The sequence below is a fragment of the Pholis gunnellus genome (genome assembly GCF_910591455.1).
Source record: "Pholis gunnellus genome assembly, chromosome: 4".
NCBI lineage: Eukaryota > Metazoa > Chordata > Actinopteri > Perciformes > Pholidae > Pholis > Pholis gunnellus.
In genome coordinates, this window is record NC_136530.1 from 23267848 (window position 1) to 23284369 (window position 16522).

Below are 16522 nucleotides of genomic sequence, written 5' to 3' on the forward strand. Positions count from 1 at the left end.
GGGGAATGTGTGGCAGCAAACACGAAACCACTAAAGCTCTGCTGAGTAAGGAGTTGATCCCTCACCCACTGGTATCTGCTGGAATCCAGGATTCATAATGCCTATTTGTTTGTAAAATAATGAATGTCAACAGTTGCATTTGGGTGTCCGATCTGAGATGATCCAGATGTGTAACATCAGCAAGACACTCATTAAAAAAAAAAAAAAAGCAGTTTTCATCGGCATCATTAAAGTGAGACAATGTGGCTTTTTTCAGAAAAAGTTCAAAGCTCTGTGGTTCAAAGCGGCAGTTACAGGACAACGGCGCATTGTGAGTGTAGCTTCCCCTCCGTGTTACCTTTCTGTGGCTTGTTAAAACGTTGTGCAACAAGAGCACAAGTTGAGGACAATCATAACTGACTCACTCAGGTCAGGTTTGCTAACATTAGCCGCCATGAGCTACTAGTCACACCAGACCATCGCAGGATGTAGCAGCTAAGAGTATTGAGTTGAACATTAGTGTGTTTTATTGAATGAACTCAGCTTTTAATTTGTAGGAAAAGTGTTTGTTCCGTCTTTTTAAAAAGGTACATTGTGTCACTTTAAAGTTCTGAAAATAGCTCAACAGAGTCTGGATCAGAGCACACAGGGAGGAAGAGGGATATGTCAGTGCAGTTGGAGCCATGTCCCCTGGAGAGCCAGCCATTTTTAGTAAAGGTACCAGGGGGCCTCGCTGGGAAACTTAATAAAAAATGTAAAAATGGACCGCTTCATCGGCCGTGTTCAAAGCCTGTGTATTACATGAGAACATCGTAGCGAAATGAGACCCAGAAGCCTCAGCCTTGGCTTAACTATACTATATTGCGGTGAAAACTTTATTTTGTTTTCTCTTTGCCTTTATATGCTCTGAGGGCTTTTCTATATTTTTGGCTTCCCAGAAGTAATCACTTTCAATTGTATGTTAACACCACAGCATTCACCAAGAATGCAGTATCAGGTACACAAATGAGTTCCACATGGGGCCCAGGGATGTCTTGCTTACCCCTCACGCGCAAAACGTCCCGACACGGAGAAAAACATTTACGGATTCTAAAATCCTCTCGTTATTCACAGGCTCACACACACACACAATCACACACACACACACACACACACACATATATAATATATGATATATTAATGAATCATCACCTCTGCATTGAACGATTTCTGTGCACTAAAAGTGGTTCCATAGTTAAAGGACAGAGCTCTCAACCTTCGCTCATCTTACAGTCAAATAATTACATTTAGAAAATGTATCATTCTAAATAAAACTCGTTGCATTTAAAGATCATTTCCCAGAGAACGAGTACGACCGCAGCTGTCAGAGAACACCATGAAGACAGAGTGCCTCCTTTTAATGAATGCTTCCTGTAGTAATGGAAATAAATGCTCTTGTGTCGAAGGAAAGTGTAGCATTTCATGCAGATGGATGTGCATCTGGCCTGCTTGTATTTTCCTACGCTGTGATAATGTGTGATATTGTGTGTTTCTGTAGAGAGCAGCAGGCCTGCATCACAGTAAATGTCTCCCCTTGTCAGTGGTGGCAGACAGCAAACAGCTGACAGCCATCATTAAACGCCACAGAGCTGTTGCTGTGTGTCTAATGATGTCGGACATCAGTGCTTTTGCAGCGCAAAGGAGTTTTTACATCTTCTTAATCTCTGCTGAGCAAGAGGCTGCCATGAATGTACGTTTTAAATGATGCATCTCCGTATAATGTGCATTTTCAGAATAATTTACAGCAGCAACACATCTGACTGGAGAACAAACTGAGGTATTGGCCTTCTCTGTTGGCCCTTCAGTGGGTCCTGACGTTCATGATGATTTTAATAGATAGAGGGGATCTTAACAGTGAAGCAGGAGGCCTCTGCAGTCAGACACAAAGCCAGCTGAATTAGCTGTGATGTAATTTGCGTTTTGAGTGACAGCACCGAGCCCTCTGGGCTGCTGTCGGTATCTCATCGACCAGCCTGACTGCACATGGCTGTGACCCAGAGGAGTCCCGGGTTCTCAGGAGAACAATCACTGAGCCCAAAAGTGACGTCATCGCATCATCTTTTGCGGGAGGCTCTGCAAGTTTTCGTGGCGCTTGGTCGTGCACTTCTAACATAATGAATTCATTTATGCTATTTAAGAAAGACCCACTATGTATTTGTAATGCTCTAAAAACAATAGATTTTAGAAACCTACAGTTAAGTAAATATTCTGCCAGCTTGATAAAGTTGTTTACAGGATATTCAACCTATCAACCTTTGTGTAATTATAATGCATTTGTTGTTTCATATATTTGACTCCTTTCTTTACGGGAATTGTATAAAGGCGACAAAGTATGACCATGAATATTTTTGATATTAAATATATATAATAATATATTAAATATGAGTTAAATATTTACTTGGTACGCCCCCTGGTGTTTCGGAGAAATACTGCAACAAACAATCGTAGCGAGTATAAACAAGACTTGTGCCCCTCTTATTGACTGTTGCTCTTTCATATGCAGTTTTTCATAATAATGGGGACATTTTAACCACAAATTAACAGTAACTTTTGAAACAAGGGTTCCTTGGTTTCAAAAAGATTTAGACAAAAGCCGGCGACTGTTGAAATGTCAATTTAGCTAATTAGTTATCTAATTGAGCTAGCATTAGCTCCATGGATTAGTCGAAAACACCATATCTGGATGACAAAATCTTATTTTGTTTATAAAATGAGAACCATGTGAAAGAGGTTTTAAATATGTACTTGATGGCTACGTACATGATGTCCCAGAGTGATGATCAATGCAGTGGATGGTGTCATCAGTAAACACATGGTGCGAGCTATTCCTTACACTCATGTTCTTGTAACCACCCTCCACATTATTGAAATGGTGAGTCTCTATGCCCTCTGCACACCGCTCCAACATATGGTGAAATCTAAAGCACCTGGTTACGGTTGCTCCTTTTGGAGGAAGGGTTCAGCTAACTATGTATGCACCACGGCCACACACATCTCACTGTATTAGTGGCCTTGCCAGTTCCCACTTATTTCCCCTAACTTTCTCAGGTGGAGAAGTCGCTGTGGTGAGATCCTAGAGGAGCAGAGTCGAGAGGAGCTGGTTTTGAGCTTAACACTTCAGAACAGAAACCCACAGCTAGACCTCCCTCGCTCTGCCTTTCCATCGGAGAGGCTGTTTCCCGGTGCTAATTGGGCTCTGATTCGGGCCTGCCAGTCCTAGTTTCCTGGTCCCAGGGCTCTGGGCTCCCTGGACTCAGATGGGCTGCCTGGAAAAGCTTCAGAGACGCTGAGCGCACTGTTGCTGTTGGCCAGCGGACCCCTCCGCCTTTTAAAATGCCAGAATCCAGACTTTTGTTGTAAAACATGTTCTGTGCAATACTCCGCATCAATCAGCCGCAGGCAGGAATCATAGTGGGTTTGAAGTCACATGGAATATGAACATTGACATCATGCCAAATTTGATTTGTACCAACGGACACTAGGGCTCCAAGTGAGACACATGTGCATGAGCTGTGTTGACTTTGTGGCCAAGTGCATATATTTATTTTTTGATGGTTAGGGGAAGGAGGGCTGTGTAGCATCAGGGCTTGAAAGACTCGATCTGGATCAAATGTTTTGTGACTCTGGCTGGAACAAGACTGTAAAGCTTTGCTGTTGGCTGGCGTTGCCTATTGTTTGTTTGCCAAGCTTTCTCTCGTTGGTTCAGTGCTCGTAGTACGAGCTCGTTCGCCCTCGCACAAGAGCTCTCTCCGTTAATGGAAACCTCGGGTAGCCGCTATTGGTTTGGTCACACGAACACGCGCACGTTTTGCAGCGCGATCAGCATCTCGTCAAGAAGAGACGAGATCCAATCAGCCACGAAAGCATTTATCACATTAATACCACCGGAGAGTTTATGCACGCTCGTATCGTCTGTCAACCCCCTTTCTGCACTTTCTATCCCCCCTCCTCTGTTTGCAACACCTCCTAATTTCTAAACAGCCTTTTGCGATTTCCCAGGCTGCGGGTGTTGCTCAGTGGAGGATTACAGCTGCATGATAATTGATCTCAAACATTTGGCATGCCTTCTCCTTTTTGACTGCTCATATGGCCATAATATGTTGATGCTTATAGGCAGAAAAGGCGGTAAATATACCGTTTAATGTTATCTTAGAATGTAAAAGACATTGGAATAGCGCTTTAAACAGATATAATACTGAACTAACAGTGGTTGAAGTAAAGTTCCTGCCTTTTGAATACCTTTACAAACATGAGTTTCTGTCATTACGCACATGAAAGCAAGAGCCTCAGTCCCCCGTGGTATGTAACCAACTTCTCCTCTACATTCTTTGTTTGCGCTCAACTGTCTGCCAAGTCTGAGGAATTCCTCTTAAGTCGAGGTTACATCCAGTTTTCATGTATTTCCTAACTTCAGAACACATTACAAGGTCTTCGCAGCTAACAAAATCTACATTCAGGACACGTTCTGGCAGTGATGGTAACAGATTGCTTCATAAGAGATGACTGTTATGCTTTAGTTGGCCGTGGGCTGCCGCTTACAGCTCAGAAGAACTCGGCTCTTGGACCTTTTTTGGCTTAACGCGTGTACGTTAGTATGCTGAACTATATTTATATATTATCATATATTTACAGAATATATTCCACTTAAGCCCATGAAATACATTTTTCTATCCTTTCCAGCACTTTAAGGGCTCTATTTTCCCGATGTTGAGTGCAAACACAAGTGGGCGTGACCAGCACAATTTTAGCAATTTTGGTTCCCACGGGCGTTGGCGCAAATCAGGAGGAGCCAGCTGGAAGCAGGATGAATACATTATTAGAAGAAGGAATATAGAATGAGTGGTCGGAGTCGGGGCAAGTTTCAGTAAAGACCGATCACCACATACTGTATATAACAAATGGACGTAGTTCCAGTGACGTTGGTTTGTGCGCTGCCGTTCTGAGGCCTCAAGTTCGACATTCTGGTTTTTGGCTGTCGGCATCGGTTTTCTTTTGCAACCAGAAGGGACACGAGATCTGAGAGGAGCTAAGTACAACCGTACGCAAATTAAGACCAAAAAGGTCACAGTTAACTTCCATGAACTGAAAACACTGTGAAAGTCTTAAACATCGGACAACGCCGTTGTAGCGACCTGTCAATCACAAGGTAGCCCCGCCCTAAAGCATCCTCCGCTTTATGGTCTGTTTGACTCTAAATGGACCATGACTTACTAAATGAACATCATGCTGTATTGATGAAGACTTGAAACTAGAGATTGAGACCATAAACTCGTGTTTATGGGCGTGGCCAGGCTGGCGTTCCTGAGCGAGAGAATAAAAGTTCACCTCCATGAAGTGTGAAGTTTCAAAATACAAATTCACATCCCCAAAATATGTGTTTAATGGTAGAATGGACAGACATTTGATGTCCACTTGTTAATGGTTCAGTCCTCACATCACAAATTTGCTAGCTAGTGTTTAGAAGATGTAAGTGATTAATGAAGTTGTCCAGGTGTGTGTGGGGTGTGAGTGTAATTCTTTGCCATGGAGCTATAAGCAGAAGGAAACACAAGTGAGCATGATCCACGGAAAACATGTAGAGTGTTTCCTCCCCTGCAATCTGCACTTTCTGTGCGTTTTTGTTTTATTTATTTTGGAGAAGATCGTGCGCGTTCCTCTGCCAACTAAAGCCACCTAAAATCGCCCCGGCACGGTCTGAACAGGTTTCAACGCACACGCAGTTTAGTGCCAAATTGAGCACCAAAATTCCACCACGCCAACTAATCAGCATAACACAGCCTGGTCTGCGCCTCGCCTCCCACCTCGGTGCAAACACAATGCTTTTGTTGCCAGGAAACTACCAAACATAAAAAGACATAAAAAAAATAATAGAGTTGCACCAGAGGAAAAAGTTAAAGTATTTTGGGTCTGTCAACTGAGCAGGCAATAGGAGCGAGAGAGAGAGCGAGCGAGAGAAAGAGAGAGTTAAAGCCCACAGTGGGTCCCTCACTTCCCTGGTTCAAATTCCTGAGGTTTTCAGTTCTCTGGGAGGCCTGGAGCTAATTTGGCTTTCAGGCTTTCCCCTCTAATTCTTTGCGACTAATTACAGCCGTATTCCTGCAATTAAACTGATAAACTCTGCTGAGCTTGGCAAGGTTGGCGAAGTAACACCGGCCCCACCTCCACACCCGCTCATGGGCACCACCTCTTTCGCCATCTTTCTCCCCGTCGCTTCTCGCCGTAGTAAACGCACTAAAAATAAAATCCAACCTGAGTTCTTCGACAGAGCCCGTCTCCTCGGCCCCGGTATTTACTGCCTCTGGTGACGACGCCAGGAACACCGAGAGGAGCGTTCCAGAGGTCAGGCAGATGTTGTGCATGAGGGAGATTCGAACAGTTATGTCTGAAAAGCCTCAACACCCCAAAGGGATATTATTCTATTATCGCTCGAGCGCGATTGCGATTTAGGGACAACTAAATAACATCATCGCAAAGAAGTGGTCTTACGTATTCCTCTTGGATCCAGGAGGATTTGGTGTTTTAATTGGGCCTGCCAGCACCGGCTCAGCTCATGCATACAGATAGGATACCTAGGGAGGAAGAAAAACAAGCATAGAAATAAAACACAGAGGTACGCCGTGTAGACCGTTTGCTCAAACTCCTTTTGGCGGTTCGGTAGAACTCTGAAATGAAGCGTATTGGCTGAGCTCCGATGAGTGCCAAAGGGGCGGTTCCTCCTCAATACGGCTGAGACAAAGGTTCTGGGCCCTCCATAGTTTTAAGACTTCCCCCCTCACTATTTGACCTGTTATGGCCGCCCCGTCTGTCAGTCAGTCAGTCCGTCCGCGTCAAATATTTGTGTCTTCTACCCCTGTGGCCATTTTTTTGCAGACCTACACCTCTGTGATGACGCACTACAAGCGCAGCACGCGGTACAAACACTGGAAACCAGACACCTTATTGTGTGGCGGAACATGTGTAAAAATACGCGGGGCATATTTGTAGAAGCTTTGAAATAACGGTTTGGGATGTGGGTGTGAAGGATGGCTTCCACCAATGTTTAGAGAGCAGGTTTAATTTTGGAAAAAGCTTTTTTCCTTTTTTTTTCAGTCCGCCTGCAGGTTCTTCTTCTTCAGTTGACTTCTATGTGCATATCCTTCTCAACAGAGAGGTCACCGTCGACTGTAATCTTGAAATGTTAAACTGTTAAGTGAAATACGGAATATTTCAGGAAATAAATCAACGGAAATAGACGCTAGACATCACTTAAGCGCGAATAGAAAACGTGCAGTTACCATTTACTATCCCACTGCACAGAGCTGAGATAACACAGGAGCTCCTTTGTCCTCTAACACTTGCGCTTTCCCTTCCTCAAGGTATCTGAGGGCTCAGAGGTCCACTTCCAGCCGGGAAACTTCTCCCTCTCCTGCCAGGTCCAGAAGGAGGCCCTTCCCCATGGCAACGAGCACCTCCTCAACTGGGCCCAGAAGAAGTACAGGGCAGTCACCTCTTTCTCTGAGCTCAGGACGACTCAAGACATCTACATCAAAGTCGGAGAAGGTGTGTGTGCTAGATTCCCAAAATTCCCAACATAGCTCTTTGGGCCCCTGAGGCGCGCCTCCCCCATTCCCCTTCAGCTCCCATAACTTTACTTAGCTTTTGTGTTTGAACCCTGGCTGAAGGTTTACGTGAACTACTCTGGGAAAATCATTTCCTTCGCTCAACGGGCATTCACCCTTTTGCTGTTTAACAGGATACCCGCGGTAACAGTGAGCTGCTCACAGCCTCAAGAAGCTGGTGGAGCCTGAGAATATAGAGAAAGTGCATGGACTATGTGTTTGAGTATTTCTGCTGAATTATATAAAATGTTAAGCATTGCATGCATTTTGAGATACTCCTTATACTGTTTTTATTAGAGGTCAAAACAATTAGTTGATTGATTTAATTCATCTGTAACTATTTAGATATTTGTTTGTATTATCATTATCATTGGACACCTGTCTAGTACAGCCTCAGTCTGACCTGCTGTCCACTGATACTTGAGTCTTTATAGCTGCACCACAGGTTTCTGTAGGGGGGGGGGTTGTTATGTATTGGAGCATCTTGCTGCATAACAAAAAGTGAGTTCAAAATAATAACACATATCTGTAATTCATAGTTATTCATGAAGATGTTAAGCACTGCCTAATTTAAAGGTGCACTGTGGAATGTTCTTGTCAACAAACAAAAGCATCTTTAACATAACAGATGACATCATGTTTTCAGGTTGTCTATTCTCGTGAAGGCAATATCTCAGAAAAGGAATGTCCACTTGGGCTAATGGATGAACTGAGTAGAGTTTGGTGGCCAAAGTTCACTGTGATCACACAAAACATGTTTCTGCCCATAACTCAAGAATGTATATTCCAATTAAGACAAATTCCCACAAATGTCTAATCGGATAAAATGATCAAGTGATGACAATTATACATGGACATAGATGTAAACTGCTACATGACTGATTAGCGGAGGCATACAACCACGAGGTTGTAATTCTAGTCATGTACTGTACGTATGTGACATAATGTGAAAGTGGGAGACAAATAAAGATGCAGAAATAGGAAGCCAGGATAGTGATTTGAAGAAAAACTGTAAAATAGTCAGGTTGCTATTTAGGACTTTGGAGTGTTAATTTGGTCTCAGACACACCGGCTGATTGGAAGTGTCCGTGATTTGTCTCTTTTTCTAAGTGGTGGTGTGGTATCACATGGTTTTCACTAATATAATATGGCTACATAAATACAAACCCAAAAATGTACAAGACCTGCTGGACGGCATACATGGGTTGACCAAATGTCAGGTGGAAAAAAACAGCGGAGGTAAGCAGGTAATAGATCATCGGAGGCTTATGATTGATCTCCTCACGTGGACTTTCCTCTCCACAGGCAGGCCCAGACAGTGAACAGCACGTCCAACTTTGCATTGCATCAGCTCAGGACATCTTGACTTTTAATGAGAATCCTTCACCGCATGGAAATAAAACAAGGCTCATGTCTGGAGAGAAGTAACAGCTCCACCACTGCCGCTGATAAGTTCTCCCTCTGTGTTGTTAGTTGCTGCGGAGCACAGAGCGGTTGCTCTGCCTGCAAGCGTTTGACTTGTGTCATTAGAGGGGCTGTGGTTTGGCAAAAGCCCAGAGTGCCACAGTGTTTACTTCAAGCTAAGAGCCGTAGTTTTCCACTCCGCGTCGTCAGTGGTGTCTCATGAAGATGGACAGATCCTTCACTCTGCTTCCTAACCAGTGCTCAAGGTCTCCCCTTTAGCTCTTTCAAGAGCCACAAGGGTTCCGGAAAGGAAGGTGCCAACTTTCAGTTTACACTTTGTCCGAGGCTCTGTTTGCCAAATAAGGAAGCAGCTGTCTTGTGTTTTTCTCTGAGTGCTGAGAAGGGGTGTAACTTTTTAAAAACGTTGTCAGCAGTTAACGAATTTTCAAACAGTCGAGAAAGTGGAGGAAAAAAAAAAACACTATACTGATATAAAAATGTGTTTATGAATATTATTGTCCTGTTATTGTGGAGGAGCTCTGTTAAGAACATTGCATACTTTTCCCACGTAAAAGCCAGAAACTACATTTCTCTGTTGATAAGTAGACGGGTCATGCCAACCAGAGCATGGTCGACCTCATCCGGCACAGGGCGGGGCCCACTTGGTGCTGAGACAATGGGAATACCAGCTGCAGGGCTGTGTGGTGAAGGGAGCAGGGAGTTAGTCAGCTGTAACGAATGGGTCAAAGAAAGCAAACATCCACCCTACCGAAGTCTCCGTGAGCAGAGCGAAGGGGGGGGGGGGGGGGGTTGTTCCTCTGACCTCCTGGTGGCAGAAGGGGTTAACAAAAAGGCTGTATTTCTCCTCATGGAAGATCAAAATAGCCTCGCGGAACCCCCCCCCCACCAGTAACGCAAACAATCTCTCCCCTTTCAGATCCGCTGTTTTCTGACACCTGCAAGATTGATACCAAGTTCCTGTCTCTGAACTACCTGGGCGGCTACGTGGAGCCACAGGCATCAAAGGGCTGCGTCCTATCTGGGCCCGACAAAGACCGAGAGGTCCACATCGTTGAGCTCCAAGCCCCCAACTCCAGCAGGTGAGCGGCCAAAGCCAAGAAAACATGTTGTCATAGTTTATTTTAGAGGTCAAGATGCTCTCACTAAGCTCTGAGGAGTTTGTTTTGGATGGGAACTCACATTAAGGCGGGGGGGGATGGTGTGGGGGGGTGTTACTCTTCACTTAACAGTGTTCTTTTTGAGAAGGATATTTCAAAACTGCGTCTCCAAGTCCAGGTTTGCCAGATAATCTCTCCTCACTCCCCCAGTGGAATGATTATTTAGATCTGGGAATGCGCGCTGTATCTCACTCCAGTGCTATCTGGTCTGTCGTGCATATGTCTGCATCTTTTTTTCTGGGAATGCGTCCAGCTTTTTGTAATTAGTTGGCCAGACGCTGGAGGCGCGATAACACCACGTAGACTTCACCGTCCAAAATTAATTTTTTTTACTCCTCTTTTCCTTTCCTGCAGTGCTTTCCAGGTGGACGTCATAGTTGATCTACGACCTCCGGAGGACGATGCCCCGCTGCATCGTGACGTCGTCTTGCTGCTCAAGTGCGCCAAGTCCGTCAACTGGGTCATCAAGGCCCACAGTGTCATCGGAAAGCTGGATGTGGTGGTAAGCGAGCAGCGCGACGACACACTATAGCTCCTCTTTCAGGAACATCTTCTGAGATTTGATCCACTGAGATTTGATGCACTCTTATCGCACATCACAGTGGCTCACATGTCATGTCGCAGACAGAAATGTCATCGCTTTGCACCGATGACTGAAGAATTTTGTCACACCAGATATTTTCATGTGTTGAATCGGCGGCGCCTGGTCCCCGCTGCAGGAGAGGGCAGGGATAACGGGTTTCGGGGGAACTGTGAAATTTCACGGTGGCAGCTCCAGGCATTGTCATCACGTTCAGAGTGAGCGGCGGGGGTGTCACACATGTTTTGTTTTTTAGAGCGTAGACTACTGCTGTACTTCAGCTGCGCACCCCGTCAGTCACAACGTTGCACTACGAGCTCGCTTTAGGCACTTTCTGAAGCTGCGAGCTGCTGGGAGCTCCTCGACACACACAAAAGACAAACACTGGCTAATTACTGCGATATGTCAGAATGTCCTTTACTGAGAAATATGGTTTTATACTTATCAAAGCTGAGTAGGAGGCCGCAGTTTTGGTATTAAATCTTCATTAGTGCTACGCTACCCAAGTCTCCCAGGACCCTTAGGAACTATAAGAATATGACACCTATGTACACTTTGGAAGAGTAGTTCAACTGTAGATTATGTCGACGGGGAGTTGGCAGTCGTCCAAACACTGTAAATTGCTTAAGGGATGGAATTTTAAACCTTGGCTTTCTACAGCGCATTAAAACTGAAGGAGACCCACTAATGTTGTGCATTTATCAGAATACTTCATTTGTCTAGTGACTTTTGGTATTTCACGGTTTGGATGATGGACTCTCGTTGCTAGGCCTGTACTTATTTCAGTCGAGGTGTGCACGGTGGTCATTCATTTTAGGGACAACATCTTTTTATTGCACTTTCATGTTTAAATGAACAAGAACACTGCTTCCACTTCCATTGTTGTGCTACATTCTGGCTAACGTACACATCTTTGCATCAGACTGACTGGTGCTTATCACAGTGCATCTCGTAGAAGGAAAATATAAATAAAATAGTATCAACACTTTTTACCCAAAATTAAATCAACAGAGCACTGCTTTCACTTCCATGTTGTGCTACATTCCAGCTATTTATGATTTACCTTTCACACGACACCCGTGACCGTCTGCTCTCTGTTCTGTTGTCTGTCTCTCTCCTCTTCTACTAATACCGGTCGACTGCAGACAGAACTTATTTTGAGGCTGCCGCTGCAGGGTGCGCGCATGACACCTCCCATCTCGTTCTCCCCATGGTGGTTGGCTGACTGTCAGTTGAGGAAGCGCTTGATTTGATCTGTAGCCGAGCACGTTTAAACGTCAATATCGCTGACGATCATGCTCATTTCATTGTGGCAGCCAAAATCGTGATCGCGATTAAAATTCGATTAATTGTGCAGCCCTAGTTAAAGCCACTTAACACTTTGTCCCTGTGCAACAATAAAGCAGTTTGGGTCAGGAATGTAGATCAGTAGAACTGTCTGTCCACCACTTTGGGGCTGCGATGTCTCCACTATCAGATGGATGGCCATATAACTTTGTTCAGACATTCATGGTCCACAGAGGATGGATCCTTCTGACTTTGGTGAGCTGCTGGTTTCTAGCACCATTGTGAGGGAGGCATTTTTGTTTTTTACTGAAATATTTCCACAACTATTGGATGGATTTCCATGAATTTTGGTTGACTCATTCGGTGTCACCCTCAGGATGAATTGTTATAACTTTAGTGATCCATTCACTTTTCTCCTAACAAGTACTTAAGAAGTACTTTGTGTTTAGTGCTAATAGCTAAAGTTAGAATGCTTCCATGCTAAACTGAAATTATGTCCGTGGTAAAAAATGATACCTGTTTAACATCAACATATTAACATTGTACTGTGTTGTACACAGTCGAGCAGTTTCTCAACTGTTACTAATGTGCACATAAGGGCTTCTACGAGAGATTGTTGTAATTGTTGAGTAATGTATCGATTTTTTTTTTTTCAAGTAATACAAGTTTCCAAAGCTCAGGATGACATCATTAAATTAAAGATATTTCATTTAAATTAATATTTAACTGAGAAAATAATATGCGAGAACCTGCAAACCTCGATAGTTTGTCATCTTTACTTGAGAAATAATTAGATAATGATTAATCAATTATGAAAAAAACCTTTCAGTTTGATATCAGTGGCATCAGCGGTTGTGCACTACATAGACCATCATGCTCATTTAACAAAGGAAGACCGTGTTCATTGTGAAAAAGATGGAGACACAAACTGAAAGTGAATCGCCTAAAACAATGCTAATTTTACTCTGTAGTGTCTATCTACTACATTTATTTTAGCTCAGAAGTTTCTAAACGTTTAATACATGTTCACAAGTTACCATTTGGTGGATGTGTGTTCGGATGGTTTGTTTGTTGCTGCCGCACATTATCATCCATTTAAAACCACAGACGGATGGTCAGTCTGAACACAAAGCCACGTTTTTGTTCCCAAACAGCTGACATTTAAGACTTTTATTTGACAGCAGAGTCACACGGGACGCGGTGCTTGTGCAACCAGTGTTTGGGAGAGTGACAACAGTTTATGTGATACGACAGCCTTGTAAAAAGGAGGCCTTGCTTCTGTCAGAGAGCTGCCTCTCCTCAGCGTTGCTCAAGAGACCTGAATGTGTGGGAAATGGGTGTGAGAATGAATCAGTACTGCATGTTATGTAGCAGGGCAAGACACCACTTTTAGGAGCCAACTAACACATTGGTTTCTCAGCATTGATCGAGAGCCGACACGCCCATTACCTCACACCCGTGCACATGATTCACACTTGACGCAGAATGAGAGCAGGACTGTACTTGAAGTTGGATACCTGTGGAGCAGTAAATCATGTCTTTTGTTCCTGAAAATCTTAAAGGAGCTTACGTTAAATACATGGTCTTTTAGAAATGACAATTTGTCCTTCGATAAGACAAGACAAGACAAGATTACTCTGCTTTCTTCTCCACAGGCCTCTGATACCGTGAGTGCCAGTTTTAATACGGAGAGGCTGATGCAAGTGTCAAAATCCGCCAAGCAGCACTTGCCGTCTGGTCCACAAGCCCTGATCAACTGGGCAAGGGAGCACGGCTACGGTCCAGTCACCTCTTACACCAGCACTCCTGTGGCTAACCACTTCAACATCCGACTCAGAGAGCCAGGTAAACTGAAGAAACATCCTCTGAATTGAATTAATAGAAATAGTGTGTTCAGGTAAATTATAGCCAGACATTGAGCAGCTGCTGCAATTGTTTCATGACCAGCATTGCACATTTTACAGTCCTTACCGAGGAACTGGCGTGAAATCGTGAGAGGGTTTTATAGTCGTGGTCCCGTGTAATTTTCCCCGCCTGTAAAATCAGCCTCATGAGGTTCTAACAATGTGTGACTTCCAGATGTGGTGGATCCTCTGGAGAGCATGTTGCCTCCAGAGTTCTCCATCCTGCGCGACTCCAGTCCCCACCCAAGAGCTGGAGCTGCAGCCCGGCGCTCCGGTCTGCCCTTTCCCTTCCCCCCGCCTGCGTATGACGGCCTGCCCTTCTTTTCTCTGCAATCCTCCCCCGACGACCGGCCCTGGGAGAACGCGGAGCCCGAGGAGCACCAGGGCGCTTTGAGTGTCGGCCTGAGCGTACAGTGTGAGGACACGAGGATGGTGGTCAGCATCGCTAAAGAAAGCCTGCAAGTGAGTGGGCAGCATGATTTTATCCATTGTGTCATAATGCAACATGTATAACACACATGTCCAAATATGCACAACAGAAAACGCCCCGAAAACCAAAAAGCAGAAACACAGACATATTATCTATACATAGCAAATAACATTTAAATGATCTATTACCAAAAGTATTCATGTATTCATTTTAGTAAGAAGATTAGGACATATGGACGTAGCTCTAACCAGGAAATTATGTTTTTCTTATTCGAAAAATAAGAATAGTAATAATAATAACCGTATTAAATAAATACTTTTTTGGTCAATCAGCTAATCAATTAAGCAAAACATTGTTAAAGCACAGAAGCAAACAGTTGCGGAATGTTCCCCCCTAATGTAAAATAGACAGATTTATTTTTTTTACAATACTTAATGCTCGATAACACTTTATTCAAGCAAAGAACAAAACAAAGGACAAAACAAAGTTTCCCAACCAAAGTTAATCCAGTGTCATCGATTTGCGTTTCTGAAAATTGTTTCAGGGTCTGATCAGTCACATTTGCCTCTGGGTTTTTTTCATTTTTTTTTTACATCTCTGCTCTTGCGACACAGACTTGATGTGACAAACTGTGACAAGATAAAACAGAAAACAACAAACATGGAGGACACCCAAAGAGAATGCCAGTGTCAGGACCAATTAGGGGGCTGAATGAATGTCTTCTGCACTGTGATTAGAAAATGCCAACATCGACCTCCATGTTGCTCGGCTTTTGATAAAGCGTCTAAAGCTTCCACTTTATTACACCACAATGCTCAGTGTGGTAACAAATCTAAAGGTCCCTTGTACATTGATATGAGGGCCTTCAGCTGCAGAGATCAGTATTGGCAACTGATAAACTGATTTAAATTAAGTTTCAGGGTCTACAAAAGTAAAATATAAAGAAATACTGGTAAGTGCAATGAGAAATGTTGCCATTATCCCATTGCTTTTTACCAAACGGCAGCGTCCCTGTTTTGGCGTGTGAACGCGGGGCTGGCGCAGTCAGCCCACATCACAGAATGGAAACTGACTGTAATTAGGAGAAGCTGGGGCTGGAGCTAGACCACCTTGTGGGATTTGTTTATTCCTGGGAACTCAAAAGTCTCACACAACCGCTTTCTTTTATTCTGAAAATGAGTTAATAAAGGAAAAGTTTTTTTTTGATGGTTATCCAATGTTGCCATTTTTTGCCGTTTCCTCAGGTGAATGGGTTTACTCATGCCAACCTCACTCTTCAAGACCCAACTTGCAAAGCAACCGTCAATGCCACCCACTACACTCTAGAGACTCCTCTGACTGGCTGTATGACCACCGTGTTTCCCTTGCAGGGGAGCCCAATGGCCCTCCACATCAACTCCGTGAGTACAACACCCATTATTACATTTAACCTCTAGAACAAGTCATGCAAATACAGCTGGTTTACCTGAAGCATTTCAAGTTGCCGCCTAGTTTATAATATAAATACAAAAAAGAGTTTCCAACTGAAACTAAGAATCATGGTGTTTTCTTTAGCTTAGAATGAGCCCTTCATAACTACATAGGGAGTGGATCCTCTTCACAAAGTCCGCCATGTTGCACAGCGATATTTCTACGGTAGCCCAGAATGGACAAACCAATGTTTTTATGTTAGCTGAAGGCCACCGTAATTCCCCGGCACACTTGAAAAAGGGGGGGGGGGGGGGATGCGGAAAGGTATTCAGTTGGTTGCAATCTGCAACCTCACCACTAGATGCCACAAAGTCCTACACACTGTCCCTTTAAAGTTCAACTGAAATGAAAACGTTTTTTTACCAAGTACGTGAGTGTTTTCTTTTTTCTTTCTGAGAAACCCTTTTCTGAGTGGAAGCTAATTAGCGCAGCTGGCCAGCTTCTGTTTTCTGAGTGGAATAGAAACGTTTTAAATCGCAGATGGTTGTTGAGAAGTCCTCCAGTCAGCAGAGCATCACGGAAGTTGACACCATGTTTCCTCGCATCGCCAGCTATCAGATGTCAAGAGCTGATAGGAAACGCCCACTCAGAGGCTCGAAGCTTAAACACTTTTTCCACAAACAGTCTTTTCTTTTTCTATTTCTGGATGACTA

At 43.9% G+C, this 16522-nt stretch overlaps 1 protein-coding gene across 1 annotated transcript in view; it reads left to right on the plus strand.

Moving 5' to 3' along the window:
• Window positions 1-16522, plus strand: part of tgfbr3 (transforming growth factor, beta receptor III) — a 62318-nt gene that overhangs the window by 29563 nt on the left and 16233 nt on the right. Inside the window, exons 5-10 of the mRNA XM_079158519.1 lie at window positions 7374-7557; window positions 9958-10120; window positions 10553-10700; window positions 13721-13910; window positions 14145-14431; window positions 15644-15799. Of these exons, the coding sequence (XP_079014645.1) occupies window positions 7374-7557; window positions 9958-10120; window positions 10553-10700; window positions 13721-13910; window positions 14145-14431; window positions 15644-15799 (1128 nt within the window). The remainder of the gene's footprint in view (window positions 1-7373; window positions 7558-9957; window positions 10121-10552; window positions 10701-13720; window positions 13911-14144; window positions 14432-15643; window positions 15800-16522) is intronic.